This window comes from Colossoma macropomum, unplaced genomic scaffold (assembly GCF_904425465.1).
Source record: "Colossoma macropomum unplaced genomic scaffold, Colossoma_macropomum, whole genome shotgun sequence".
NCBI classification, from domain to species: Eukaryota; Metazoa; Chordata; class Actinopteri; order Characiformes; family Serrasalmidae; genus Colossoma; species Colossoma macropomum.
The window spans coordinates 10272100-10287099 of NW_023494794.1; the positions used below are offsets into that span (position 1 = coordinate 10272100).

General features: G+C 38.7%; 1 protein-coding gene across 1 annotated transcript in view; it reads left to right on the top strand.

Moving 5' to 3' along the window:
- Positions 1–15000, top strand: part of efnb1 (ephrin-B1) — an 81180-nt gene that overhangs the window by 34283 nt on the left and 31897 nt on the right. Inside the window, exon 2 of the mRNA XM_036580150.1 lies at positions 9636–9913. Within this exon, the coding sequence (XP_036436043.1) occupies positions 9636–9913 (278 nt within the window). The remainder of the gene's footprint in view (positions 1–9635; positions 9914–15000) is intronic.

The following is a 15000-nucleotide window of genomic DNA, read 5'->3' on the forward strand; positions in this document are numbered from 1 at the left end:
GTATATGTGTGTTCTTGTCTTGCTATCCTAGTGAGGACTACATGTCCCCACACTGATAGGAAAACATGACATTTTGCTCAAGTGAGACAAATTACATTGTTTTTTGTTTAGGTCTGGATAATGAGGTTAAGGTTAGGATTAGGATTAGGTTTAGACACTGCGGTTAAGTTTAGGATTAGTATTAGGCAGGACACAGGTTAAGGTTAGGATTAGGATTAGGTTTAGACATTAAGGTTAAGTTCAGGATTAGGTTTGGACACTGAGGTTAAAGTTGGGATTAGGATTAGTTTTAGACACTGAGGTTACGTTTAGGATTAGGATTAATCTTGGACACTGAGATTAAGGTTAGGATTAGGTTGGGATATTGAGGTCAAGGTTGGGATTAGGTTTAGGTTTGGACACTGAGGTCAAGGTTAGGATTAGGTTTGATTTGGATACTGAGGTTGAGTTTAGGATTAGGTTTGGACACTGAGGTTAAGGTTAGGATTAGGTTTTGATACTGAGATAAAGGTTAGGTTTAGGTTTGGATACTAAGGTTAAAGTTAAGATTAAGTTTAGGTTGGAGTACTGAGGTTAAGGTTAGGGCTAGGTTTGGATAGTGAGGTTGAGGATAGAATTAGGTTTAAGTTTGGATACTGAGATTAAAGTTAAGTTTAGGTCTGAATACAGGGGTTAAGGTTAGGTTTAGGTTTGGACACTGAGGTTAGATACTGAGGTTAAGGTTAGCATTAGGCTTGGGTTTGGGTACTGAGGTTAAGGTCAGGGTTAGATTTAGGTGCAAAAACCGAGGTTAAGGTTAGGTTTAAGTCCTGAAATAGAGGTTAGGGTTAAGGTTAAGGTTAGGATTAGGTTTATTTTGGCCCTAAAATGTGGTTTTAAAATCACCACCCATCACTCTGTTTACATCTCAAACGCTGCAATGTGGGTGAATTTTGGAAGGTTGGTGGAGTGTCCCTGCCATTTCACACATAACAGTTGCGAGAGTGGTGATATAATCTGGTGTGAGTGAGAGAGAGAGAGAGAGAGGCAGAAGTGTATTACTATGGTTACGGACTGATCTGATTGGTCGTTAAGCTGGCCCGCTTGTATGCGAGGCTTTAACGGACGGTTGCCGGGTTATAAACGTGTAGGCGTCTCAAAGGGGGGCACAGAAAGACGCAAACACGGGGGTCTCGCTCTCTGAACTCTGCTGTTTGCAGCACCTGCAGCTCCGACATCTCTGAGGAAGACAGAGGAGGACGGGTCACATTCTCTCTCTCTCGACCTTTCTCTCTCTCTCTCTCTATCACCCATCCTCTCTCTCTCTCTCTCAACCTCTCTTTCTCTCAACCTTTCTCTCTCTCTCTCTCTATCACCCATCCTCTCTCTCTCTTTCTCAACCTCTCTCTCTCTCTATCACCCATCCTCTCTCTCTCTCTCTCAACCTTTCTCTCTTTTCATTCTCTCTCTCAACCTTTCTCTCTCATTCTCTCTTACTCATCCTCTCTCTCACTCAACCTCTCTCTCTCTCAACCTCTCCCTCTCTCTCAATCTTTCTCTCTCTCTCTCAACCTTTCTCTCTCACCCTTTCTCTTCTCTCTCTCTCTCACTCTCTCTCATTCTCTCTTTTCATTCTCTCTCTCTCTCATTCTCTTTTTTCGTTTTCTCTCTCTCACCCATCCTCTCTCTTTTCATTCTTTTTTCATCCTCTCTCTCACACTCTCTCTCAACCTCTCTTCTTTCATTCTCTCTCTCTCATTCTCTCTCACCCATCCTCTCTTTTCATTCTCTCTCTCTCATTCTCTTTTTTCATCCTCTCTCTCTCTCTCTCACTCTCTCTCAACCTCTCTCCTTTCATTCTCTCTCTTTCATTCTCTCCTTTTCCCATTCTCTCTCTCCTTTTTTCATTCTCTCCCTCATTCCTTTTTTCACTCATACTCTCTCTCCTTTTTTTATTCTCTCCCTCCTTTTTTCATTCTACTCTCTCTTTCCTTTGTCTCTTCACCCTCTCATTCACTTTCTTCCCCTTTCTCTCTCTTTTTTACCCTTATCTTTATCCCCCTCTCTTCTTTCCTTCCCCCTTTCTCTCTCCCCTTTTCTCCACTCTCCCATTTTCTCTCTTTTCTCTCTCCTCTTTCCCCATCTCACTTCATTTTCTGTTTCCTTTCTTTTTTCTCTTTCCTCTCAATCTCACTCTTTCCTCTCCCTCTCTCACACTCTCATTCACTGTCTTTCCCCCTCTCTCTCTCTTTGCACTATTCCCCTCTTTTGTTTCTCCCTTTTTTCCCTCTTTCTTTCTGCTCTCTATCTCTCTCTTTTTCCACTCTTCCATTTTCCTTTTCCTTTCCCCATATCTTCTCTTTTCCCTCTCTCTCTTTTCTTCTAACAACTTCAATCTCTCTTTCTTTTCTTATTTCCTTTCCTCTCTCTCTCTCTCTCTTTCTCCTTTTACCCCTTTCCCTCTTTTCTCTTTCTCTCTCTTCTTTCCCTCTCCGTTTCCGCTCTCTCTTTCTCTCCACTCATTTTCTCTCTCTGCTTTCTCTGTATCATCTCTTTTCCCTCTCTCTCTTTTTTCTGTCTCTTTAACAACTTCTCTCTCTGTCTGTTGATTTTTTCTTATCCTCTTTCCTCTCTGTCTGTATCTCTCTCTCCCCCCTCTCTCTCTCTCTCTCCGGTTTGTACAGAGACGGCTGTCAGTAGAAGAATGAAGGCTTGACGTCTTCATTGAGGAGCGAGGGAGGAGGGAGAGGAATAAAAGAATAAATGAATAAAGGAATAAAGATAAAGGGATTTTGCTGGCTGCTGATCGAGAGACAAAAGTCACACTGACAGAGTTTAACCCTTAAAGCTCCCTGAGATTAGAGGAAGCAGAGAAGCCCTTCAGTCATTAAGGGGCATCTGAGGACGGTTCTGTCTGGTTCTGTTGGGTTCTGTCGGGTTCTGCGGGTCGTTAGAGCTTCGTTTATTCTCTAGTATGATCCTGTCGGGTTTCCCTCTGAGTGATCTTACGGTTAATCGGATTACGTGTGCAGCGATGGAGACGACGGAAACACAAACGCTGAGAAAACTGTTTCATTTTCCGCTCGTACTTTAGTTGATACAGGAAAAAAAATTATGCAAAAATGTACAAAACAAAGCTGACAAAAATCAAAATATGGAACAAATGGAACAAATAAACAACAAGAACAAAGCAAATCGACAAAATGAAACAAAAAACAGAACAAATGGACCAAAACAAACTGACAAAATAGAGCAAATTGATTAAAACAAAATCAGCAAAAAATTTTGAAGTAAAAAAAATCACCAAAATAAATCAACAAAAAAGAAGAAAATGAAACAAAAAACAAACCAAATTCACAAAATAGAACAAATTAGCGAAAAATCTCCACTAATTAGAACAAACCGACTAAACAAAACAGGAAAAAATCAACAAAACAAACCAACAGAAAAAACTGATAAAACCAAAAAAGAAAACAATTAAACAAAAACAGAACAGATTGATAAAACATTCGACAAGAAAATGAAGAAAAAAAACAAATTGATGGAAAAAAATCAACCAAATAAAAAAAAGAAAGACGAACAAACCGATTAAACCAATTAACGAAACAAAAGGACAAAATAGACGAGACTGATGAAACAAATCAATGAAAAACAGACCAACAAAGCGAATCAGACGATCAGACCTGCTGAGGAAACGAAGCGGCTGTTCGATGTTGGTATTATGGTAAACGGTATAATGTTGGTGTCTGTATTGATTAGCTGAGATATTAATCAATTCTCTGTCCACTCTGTTGTTTTATCATCTCATCATCAGACAGCAGGAGCGCCGGGAAGCCAAACTACACAACATAAACGCACAATTTAGACGTGAATGATGCAACTTTCACACCGAGTGGGAAATTCCCTCAGATCCTCCACGCGAGTCCACTGTGGTCTTTTTACATGAAGCATTTTTGTCACTGCAAACAAACTGCCGACGGCAAAATGCGCAAAATTTTTCATTTTTATTTTAAAGGTTACCAAATAAATCAAAATTTGTGATGATTACCAGCAAATGATCAAAGAGAAGAAGACTCGTCTACACAAATACACACCTACACAGTGTGCGTGTGTGTTGTGTGTGTGTGTGTGTGTGTGTGCGTGTGTGTGAGTGTGTGTGTGCGTGTGTGACAGCTCCGTCTGACAGACAGAGGCCAGACGTTAAAGAATCTGCTGTAAAAACGTGCTCAGCCAATGAGATCAGCTGCATTGTGCCAGACTGATGAATATGCAAATAGCAACCATTAATATTCATAGACTTTTAAACAGGCATAATACCCCTCTCTCTCTCTCGGTCTGTCTCTCTCTCTCCTCTCTCTCGCTTTTTCTCTAACCTCTCCTTTTCTATCTCTCCTGTCTTTCTCGCTCTTTCTCTGCTCTCTTTTTCTGCCTCTCCTGTCTTTCTCTCTCTATCTCTCTCTCTTTCTTGCTCTCATGCCATTCTTTGTCTCTTGTCTTCCTCTCTTCTCCTTTGCTCTATTTCTTTCTCTCTCTCCTACTTATCCTTCTCTCTTTCTCTTATCTCTTTATCTCCTCCTACTCTCTCTCTCTCTATCAGACTCTTCACTTTTTTTTCCTTTCTTTATCTCTTAAGCTTTCTTTTCTCTCTCCCTCCTTTATATCCATTTCTCTCTTTCTCTCCACCTTTTTCTCTACCTGCCCCCTCTCTTCTCTCTCTCTTTCTCCTCTATGTTTCCTTCTTTCTCTTCTATGTCTCTGTCTTTACAGCAGTGGTTATATTGCACCTTTTCTCAGTGTTGTCGCTTCTTCTTGTCGTTTATTTTCTCCCCAGGTTGTTCTGAGAGTGTGTGTTTAGGACAGTTTGGCAACACTGAGCTCTGAAGAATGCACACACACACACACACACACACACACACACACACACACACACACACCTGAGTAATAAAGTGAAAGACGACTCTGTTACCTGATCTCTCTCTCCTCTCCCTCTCTCTCTCTCCCTCTCTCTCTCTGTCTTTCACACACTCTGCACAAACAGACGCACACACTCCAAAACCTGGAGAGCTGCCAGACACACACAAACACACACAGAGCAGTGAGAGTGAGTGTGTGATGGTGATTTTGTGTAAAAATGAGTCTGTGTTGATTGAGGTGTGGTTTATTGGTTATAGGTTATTGGTTATTATTGGTTATCGGTTATTTATACTCTACAGTAAAACGTCTTCAATCTGAGGATTAATGAAAGTGTAACTAAATTACAGGCTGCATTTTAATCCACTTCAGATTAAACAGGATTTCAGTTTATTACTCTCAGACTGGACTGCAGGATTAACACACACACAGAGAGAGAGAGAGAGAGAGAGAGAGAGAGAGAGAGAGAGAGAGAGAGATCTAAGAAAGAAGGCAAAGACGGGGAGAAAGACAGCAAAAGAAGAGCGAGAGAGAAGAGAGAGAATGATATAAAGAGGAGAGAGAAAACAAAGAGGTGGATAGTTTAGACAGAAAGAAGTGGAGTGAAAATGGGGAGAGAGAAAAAGAGGTAGAGAATGAGATGGGTAGAGAAAAGAGGGAATACAAACACAAAAAAGAGAGAGAAAATGGACAACAAGTGAGAAGAGTGGAGAGAGAGAGAGAGAGAGAGAGAGAGGCTGAATGTTAGAACAGACTAGTGATCTTATTCTTTGTTGTCAGTGAGACTGTTTTCAGTACTTTTAGTACTATCAGTACTATTAGTAATATCAGTGCTATGAGTACTGATCAGTACTATCAGTGCCATCAGTAATATCAGTACTTCAATAATATCAGTACTTAAGTGAAATGTAAGTACTTTCATTAATATAATTACTATTAGTAATGTCAGTAATTCCAGTACAATCAGTTACACCAACATTATCAGTACTACTAGTACTATGAGTAATATTAATAATATTAGTATGATTAATAATATCAGTACTATCAGTACGACCAGTATGATCAATAATATCGGTATGATCAGCATCATCAGTAACATCAATACTAGCTGTGATATCAGTGCAGTCCTGTGTGGGTTCAGATCTGTGTTACAATCACTTCATTTACTTTTTACATTAAAAGTTTGAATTGTTTAGCAAGAGTTTAGGGATCAGGGATTAGGGTTTAGGGATTAGGGTTTAGGGATTAGGGTTTAGATATTGGGGTTTAGAGATTAGGGTTTAGATATTGGGGTTTAGAGATTAGGGTTTAGGGATTAGGGTTTAGAGATTAGGGTTTAGGGATTAGGGTTTAGAGATTAGGGTTTAGAGATTTAGGGTTTAGGGATTAGGGTTTAGGTATTAGGGTTTAGAGATTAGGGTTTAGGGATTAGGGTTTAGATATTGGGGTTTAGAGATTAGGGTTTAGGGATTAGGGTTTAGAGATTTAGGGTTTAGGGATTAGGGTTTAGGGATTAGGGTTTAGGGATTAGGGTTTAGGGATTAAGGTTTAGGGATTCATAAATTAAACCTAGTCACAAGCCAATGACAAATCACTACAGAAGAGTCTTTATAACGTCTAAGTTTAGGCCTAATCTGGGTTTAGTTTTAGGTTTTATGATTTAGGCTAACCATTTAGATTTAAAATTTAGGATTTAGATTTAGAAGTCAACAGTGGATTTAGGGCCGATTCCCATACGTGGAGTAAGAGTGTAAGGTTTAGAGTTTGACTGTAGGGGTTTAAGGTTTATGGCCTAAGGTTCAGGTTTAGGTTTTAAGGTTTAAGGGTTCAGATTTTAGAGGAGGTTTTGTGAACTTTTTACGTGCCCCAACAGAAGTATGAAACAGCTCAACAACTGTGTGTGTAAGCAGGTTTTCTTTGGCAGTTTCAGTTGGGTTTGGCAGCACTGAGTGTGTGTGTGTGTCTGTGTGTGTGTGTGTGTGTGTGTGTGTGTGTGTGTGTGTTTGGGTTTGGCAGTGACACTTTAAGAGGAAGGCTCTGGGTTTTTGCTCCTTTTGGTATTTTAACTGGAGAAGATTCACTGAAACCCAAACTGCGCTTTACTGGAAGAGGAAATACATCATAGAACCAGCTTTTTAAAAAACTTTTGTTTTTAGATTTGTGAATTTCTGTGTTTTGCACGTTTATCCCCCTTATTTTTCACGTGACCACTGTGTTTCGAGAGTATGGCTGAAACATCTGGTTGGGGAACAGAAATGCTGTTTGCTACTGTTTTTAGGAATCAAAGAAAGTGTGTTCAGTTTTTAAGTTATTGTTCTGACCCATTAAACGTCTCTGAGTCGTTTCTAAGACAGCGTGCAGTTTGTGGCTGTCAGTACAGCCGAGTGAAGACGAAATTATGGCAAAAGCAGCAAAGCTACAAGCATTAAAAGCACAGAGCTTCAGCGGAAATGAGACTGTAGCTTCACTGTGACTCCGTGAAAAAAGTCTAGTTGTTAGCATTAAAATCTGAGCCTATTAAATGCAACCAGATGATAAACTGCCAGTTGAACATCACTGTTTACTCCTAATAGACTCACATGAACTTTTTACACTTTATATTCTCTTAATAAGTGGATTCTGCCCTCACTAGCAGGCTGGACAGGTAGCAGAAAGCTAACCAGCTAACAGGCTAACGCTACAGTAATAAAAGACAGACTTCACTGGTGTCACTGATCGTCATTGGTGTTACACATAATAAAGGAAACACCAGAGACATTTTAACGAAACATGCATTTTATAAAACGGCTGCTACAGAGCATCAAACCACATGTTGTCAGTCATGGAACATCCACTAAAATATGGAATTTAATCCATTTGTATTCTATTTTTTCACCTCAGAATAAAGTCGGTCACACCAGTGACTTCAGCTAAAAGCTTCATATGAAATCATGAGCTAAATGAGAAAATCTCTGATAACTGAAAGACACAGTGGACTCACCATGTGCTTTTCTTCATAGATCCTCAGAAAACAGGTAAAAGGAAGTCGAGTGATGTCATCAGTGTCTTTTATTTCAAAATAAGAGATTTTTTGTTATGCAGTGACACCAATGACACGACTCCTGGGGACCAACTTTCATTATATATTTTATAATATTTATTTGGCTTTTGTTTGGCATTTAAATCATATATTTCATGTATAGATTATTGCAGTTAAAATGGCAGAAAACCGTATTTTACCTCAAAATATGCCCTCAGCCTTCACACATGACCGTGAGGACGAGCTCTTCTGTGGTGCTTGGAATTCTACATAATTTATTTTAAAAAACAATATTGCTATCTGTAAATGCTGGGACGTTTCAGTAGAATGACCCATCGAAAGCATTGCTTAAAAACTGACACATACAAAGTAAAGAATGTTGTTTACCTGCCTGTTCTGAGATAAAATGTCCATATTCAAACTAAAGCTGACATAAAAGTCCAGTGTAGCGCTCTGCTAACCCCACTAGCTTGACACTAACATAGCTAGCTACCGCAGTGAACATACGAGGAGTGTTGTCAAAGGGCTGGTTTAAAAACCTATTTCCACGTTTCAGACTCTCAGTGTAAACACAATTAAACAGTTTAAATGAAATGACTTAAATTAAATGAAATTATTGGCGTGAATAAATTGTGTAAAATATACACAGGATTACAGTGATTCTCTTCCACAGGTTCTGCTTTCTGTTCACAAATCAACAAAGCTACAAACATCAGCACACAAGCATTCAAACATCCCAACAAAAAAAAAGATTATTGCTATTTTTATTTGTTTCCACGTTTCTATCATGTTAGTCCACAATCCAAATGTTAAAAAGAGCAATTTTGTCAAGTTTCAACAGAAATCAAACCACCTTGGGAGTCTCAACAATTCATGTCCATTTTACTGAAGTGACGTTTTAGCATCTTGTAAATATGTCTCAGTATGTGTTAACGTACCAGTATATGCTAAACATATAATATAAACAAAAACACAGACTTACTTTGTTCTCCTTTAAGCTTTAGCTCAGCTGTAGCCGCTTTTCTCGCATCTCCAGCAGGAAACTTTTCCAAAAGTAGAAAAGTTTTTTGTCTCTCAATGTTCGACTTTTTACGAGGCTGAAGTCGCTTCTCGTCAGCTTCTTGTTTAAATCTCCCGTTCCACCTTAAATGGTGCCTGAGGTGCCAGAATGTAACTGATGCACCATTTAAGGTGGAACGGGACAATTCGAACAAGAATCTGACGAATGAGAAGCGACTTCAGCCTCGTGACTTTTTAGTGTTTGTCAGTTTCTTGTTGCAGATTAAACGTATCAGAAAACCAGCTGGAGTGATTATAAATGTAAATCAGTCCACACATCATCTAAACCGCTTATCCTTCTGGGTCACGGTAGGGTGCTGGAGCCTATCCCAGCTGTCGGAAGGCAGGATACACTGACTAAATCAGTCCTTTCGTCTCCAAATTATCGATGTTCATCATAAATCTCTCTCTGTGCCATTTTGTTAGCAAATAGCTAGGCGAGATTGATGTCTGTGTTGCTATGGTGACCAGCAGTCTGCGCTGATCTTCAGGGTTAAAGGGTGAATTAGCAGTTCTACATTAACTCCAGAGTTTAAGACCATTTACTGTTAAACTGTGTTGAATGATCAGCAGAGCTTTATTTTACTGTAAAGGAGGATTATTTTATTTTTACCTACGAATCTGATTCTGTTTCTAATCAGTATGCGTTCTTGTGTTTGTGTTTCAGGTTCGTTCCTGGGAAAGGTCTGGTGATTTATCCTGAGATTGGAGATAAGTTGGACATCATGTGCCCACGTGGTTCCGTGAACCGACCATATGAGTTCTATAAACTTTACCTGGTGAGGAAAGATCAGGCGGAGTCCTGTAGCACCATTCTGGACCCCAACGTACTGGTCACCTGCAACAAACCCGAAAAGGACATCAAATTCACCATCAAGTTCCAGGAGTTCAGCCCCAACTACATGGGCCTGGAGTTCAAACGCAACGTCAACTACTTCATCACCTGTGAGTACAGCAGCTCTGCCAACTTAAAAGCTGTTTTTGTGCAGTTTCTGCTGATTTTATGTTGCATTTATAGAAATTTTTTAAAATGAAAAATCACACAGCAAGTATGAGGCTTGTGTTTGTGCTGCATTCCGGTACTGAAAAATTACTACAATACTAGAAATTTTAAAAAAGATATTTCCTTTTTTTTCAGATTTTCGTGTTTAAAAAACATTCTAAGAAGGATGAATCTTTAAAGGTTCTTTAGTAAAGACATAGAACCATATACAACACATTCTGCATCAATCTAAAGAACCATTTCACCATGCAAGGAACCAATTAAGCATGAAATGGTTCTGTATAGAACTCATGCTTATGCGACCCTATCTGGATTGGTGGAGGTTCTGAATAGAACCAGTTCATGCTTAATTGGTTCCTTTCATGGTGAAATGGTTCTTTAGATTGATGCAGTTGTAATGTGTTGTAAATGGTTACAGAACCATATACAACATAATCTGAAAAACCATTTCACCATGTAAAGAACCTTTTAGGCATGCCTGGTTCTTTGAGCATTCGTGATTCTATATAGAACCATTGTCTCTGCTAAAGAACCCTTGAAGAACCATCGCTTTAAGAGTGTGCATCTTTAAATTGTCTCTTTTGTACTAAAAATGATTGCATTCTAATTTCTACCCCACAAAAAAAAAAATTTATTGAATGCAAACTGTGAAGCAGTGTTAGTGTCTAAAACTATTACTAAATAGTTGAATGACTAAAACTATTTCTAAAGCAAAGACTAGCAGTGAAAAAATGCAATAAAAATGGCAATTTTAAAAACTAATCAAAACTGTAATGTACGCTGCAAAAGTAACTAAAATTAAGCAAAATAACAAAAAACATTTTTTTTTAGAAAACCAAAATTAAAACTACTAATGCACATTAAAACAAACTAAACTGAAGTAAAAACCAAAATGAAAAACTAAATAAAGATAAAAACTAATGAAAATCTAATATCGGTAATGAACCTGCTGTGTGTTAGCTGGTTGTGCTAACAGTGGTTTAGTTCCTGCAGTCTGTTAGAGTGTGTGTGTGTGTGTGTGTGTGTGTGTGTGTGTGTGTGTTCAGTGGGCAGGAGGTTTAATTGGATTTTCTTTTTGGCTGGATATGCGGTCGTATTGGAGGCCGTTCAGGAAATGATTCTTCTATACTTTGTGCAAATATATTAGTTTATGAAGAAAGTCATGGTTTTTAACTGCACTGGTTCAGTAGAACAGGGATTTACTACCCACAGATTTGGTTTACTGACCTACAAACTGACCTAGCTTGTAGAATAATGAAAAATGATAGTGGGGTATATGTACCAGTCACCAAACACTGATTTGTTGGTATATATATTGGCCATTTAGAACATATACTGGCTCATAAATATTGGTTTAATAGTATATCTACTGGATTCTGAGATTAAACACTGATTATCTAACAAACATATTGGTTAATATAAATTGTTTTGTTGTTGTACATATTTGATTGTCAGTATATACTTATACTTATTTAGTGTATATATTGTTTGTTGTTGTAAGTATTGGACTCTCAGTGTATACACTGGTCATCTAGCATGTATATTGGTTCATATATATTGGTGTACATAAATAGCTGCGTATATGTATCGGTTTATTTTAATTGGTTTATTTATATTGGCTTATATGTTCTGGTTTGTTTATATTAGTTTAAATATGTCAGTTTATATTTATTGGTTAATATATCAGCTTATATTTTAATGTTTATATATCTGTATTGGTTTATTTATATTGGGTTATACGTGGTTTCATTTAAAGGAGAATTATTACCTGAAAGGCCTCCCATACGTTGTTGAATAACTCGGCTCTGAAGTGTGTATATTAAGTTAAATAAGCACTTTATAACGCTTCATAAACACTCTCCAAACATTTCCTCTAGCTCAGTGACTCTGAAGAGCAGCAGGAATAAAAGAGCAGCTTTACTGACCCGTAAACACACACAGACACACACACACAGACACACACACACAGACACACACAGACACACACACAGACACACACACAGACACACACAGAGACACACACACAGACACAGACACACACAGACACACACACAGACACACACACAGACACACACACACAGACACAGACACACAGACACAGACACACACACACACACACACACACACTCTCTCACACACACATACCATACAAACACGTTGCTCTGCCGGAGGAAGAGATAAAAAAGATGTATCAGATGGAGAGGGAGTGTGTGTGTGTGTGTGTGTGTGTGTGTGTGTGTGTTCATGCTTCACTGCTCGTCGTGCTTCAGTGTGTTTTTTCGGTCTGTCGGCTATAAAGCTCAGACACATCCCATAATCGATCTCACCCCGGCTGACCCGTCACCACGGCAACCGCCCAGGCCGACCACAAGCAGTGCACACGCACACACACACACACACACACTCGTCGAGACGGTCAGTTTGAGGCGAACTGATTTTCCCTCCTCAAAGCTGAGCTAAAATATTAAAAAATGTGATATTTTCAGACGTTTTTTAACGATACAGGTCATCACGACGTTTCACTTTTCCTTTTCACTTCTTTCCATTTCAGTTGATTTTTAAATTTTCATTTCTTTTTTTGACGTACAAACAGTTTTAGTGAGAAGAAAATACAAATATTTCATTTTTTCCTGTGACATTTATTTGAACAAATATTGTTTTATTTATTTATTTATTTATTTATTGTAACATCTAAGCAAACATGGACATTGGAAAAACAAATGTCCACATTCGAGAATAAACAATGGAATGAAATCTAAAGTTTTCTGATATTTTCACGATAAACATCATCAAAATCTTTGATTTTCTTTTAAAAATTTGTTTATTATTCTTCATTTTTTAATCGCACTGAAATCAATTTCATTTTCAGATTTTTTGTCAAATCAGAACATTTTTATGTAGTTTCATCGTAAAAATGTCAGTACTGCAAAATTATAAAAACATCGCTATGCATGAAATCATTTTAATGACACACAATACATATAATTTCAGTTTCATCTTCCAAACTTTTAAGCCTCTCAGGTCAACAATGTCAACATCTCGAGAACGCTGCCTGCTACAGATTTACTCTTATTTTTACCCAGAAGTGTAGCACTGTGATGTTCCAGTGAGGGGTCCATTGTGATCGTATCCCTTTCAGAAGCTCTGTAATCCAGCCTTGAACTGAGCTGTCTATTTGGAGACTTTGTAAAATAAATCCATAATGATAATAAATCCAGCTCGGAATGTTTTCCGTGATACTTTATCCACTGCACCATGCTGAAAAGAGTTACTGTTGTTGTTAGCATGGCTATTAGCTGTGCACTGATGTCTTGGGTTGAGTCTGTTGAACAATCAGAGGCTGTGTTCCTGACTTGTCGACCAATCAGAGGCTGTGTTCCTGACTTGTCGACTAATCAAAGGCTGTGTTCCTGACTCGTCGACCAATCAGAGGCTATGTTCCGGACTTGTCAGCCAAACAGAGGCTGTGTCCCTGACTTGTCGACCAATCAGAGGCTGTGTCCCTGACCTTTCGACCAATCAGAGGCTGCGTTCCTGACTTGTCGACCAATCAGAGGACACGTTTCTGACTTGTCGACCAATCAGAGGCTGCGTTCCTGACTTGTCGACCAATCAGAGGACGCGTTTCTGACTTGTCGACCAATCAGAGGCTGTGTTCCTGACTTGTCGACCAATCATAGGCTGTGTTCCTGATTTGTCAGCCAATCAGAGGCTGTGTCCCTGACTTGTCCATGCAACAACACTACCCTTCTGGACACAATAATAATAAGTCTCTAACCTGCAACGTTCCTGAGATATTTATTCTTTCATGACGTCATTTTGAGTGTTTTCTGTTCACATATTTAAGCAGAAAGAGTTTAACTCACACTTTCACACACGACTGTATATCAGTGCTTATTTGTTTGGCTTCACTGTTTACAGTCTGAGAGCCTCTACAGTCTCAGTGAGGACAGGAATCAATTTAAACTAGATATATGGAGCTTTCAGAACATCCACTGACTACTAACCACACACACACACACACACACACACACACAGACACAGACACACAGAGACACACAGAGACACACAGGTCTTGGAGTAATTATCATCTCATAAATCCCCAACTCAAAAACAAACACTGAAAGACATATTTAACACACTCTCACTTTCTCTCTCTCTCTCTCTCGCTCTCTCTCTCTCTCTCTCTCTCTCTCTCTCTCTTGTGTTTCCCTGCGTCTCTTTAAGTCTCTCTCTCAGTTGTTTTAATTTCTATTCAAAGACGTTTTGTAGAACTAATTGCAATAATACATTTAATGACAATTAAAAAGAGACAGAGAGAAGAAAAATGAAAGAGAGAAAGGAAGAGAAATGAAGGCTAGAGAAAGGAAAAGGAGAAGAGAGGAAAAAGAGAAGAAAAGAAAGGAGAAGAGGAGAGAAATAATAGAAGAGAAGAGATAGAAATATGAGGTAAGGAAGGATAAGAGAAGAGAGGAAGAGAAAGGAGAGAAATGAGGAAAAGGACATAGGAGACAAGAAAAAAGAGCAAAAGAAAAAAGGAGAAGAGAAAGGATGAAAAGAAAGGAGGAAAAGAGTAGAAGAGAAGAAAGAAAACAGGAGAAGAAAAAGCTGAAGAGAAAAGATCAAAAGAAAAAGAAGAGAAGCAGGGAAGAAAAGAAAGCAGGAGGGAAAAGAGGAGACGAAAAGAAAGGAAGAGAGAAGAAAAAAGAGGAGAGAAAGGAAACGGAAGAAAAGAAAGCAGGAAGGAACAGAAAAGAGCAGAAAAAGAGGTGAAGAAAATGGACAGGACAAAAGGAAGAAAGGGGAGAAAGAGAGAAGAAAAGAGCAGGAGGGAAAAGAGGAGAAGAAAAGAAAGGAAGAGAGAAGAAAAAAGGGGAAGAAAAAAGAGGACAATACAAGAAAAATGAAGAAGAGAAAGGAGGAAGGAAGGAGAGAGGAAAAGAAAGCAGGAGGCGAAAGTAAAGAAGAAAAAAAAATAGCAAAGTAAAAGAATAAAAGATAAGTGGTAGGAGAAGAGACGAGAAGAAAA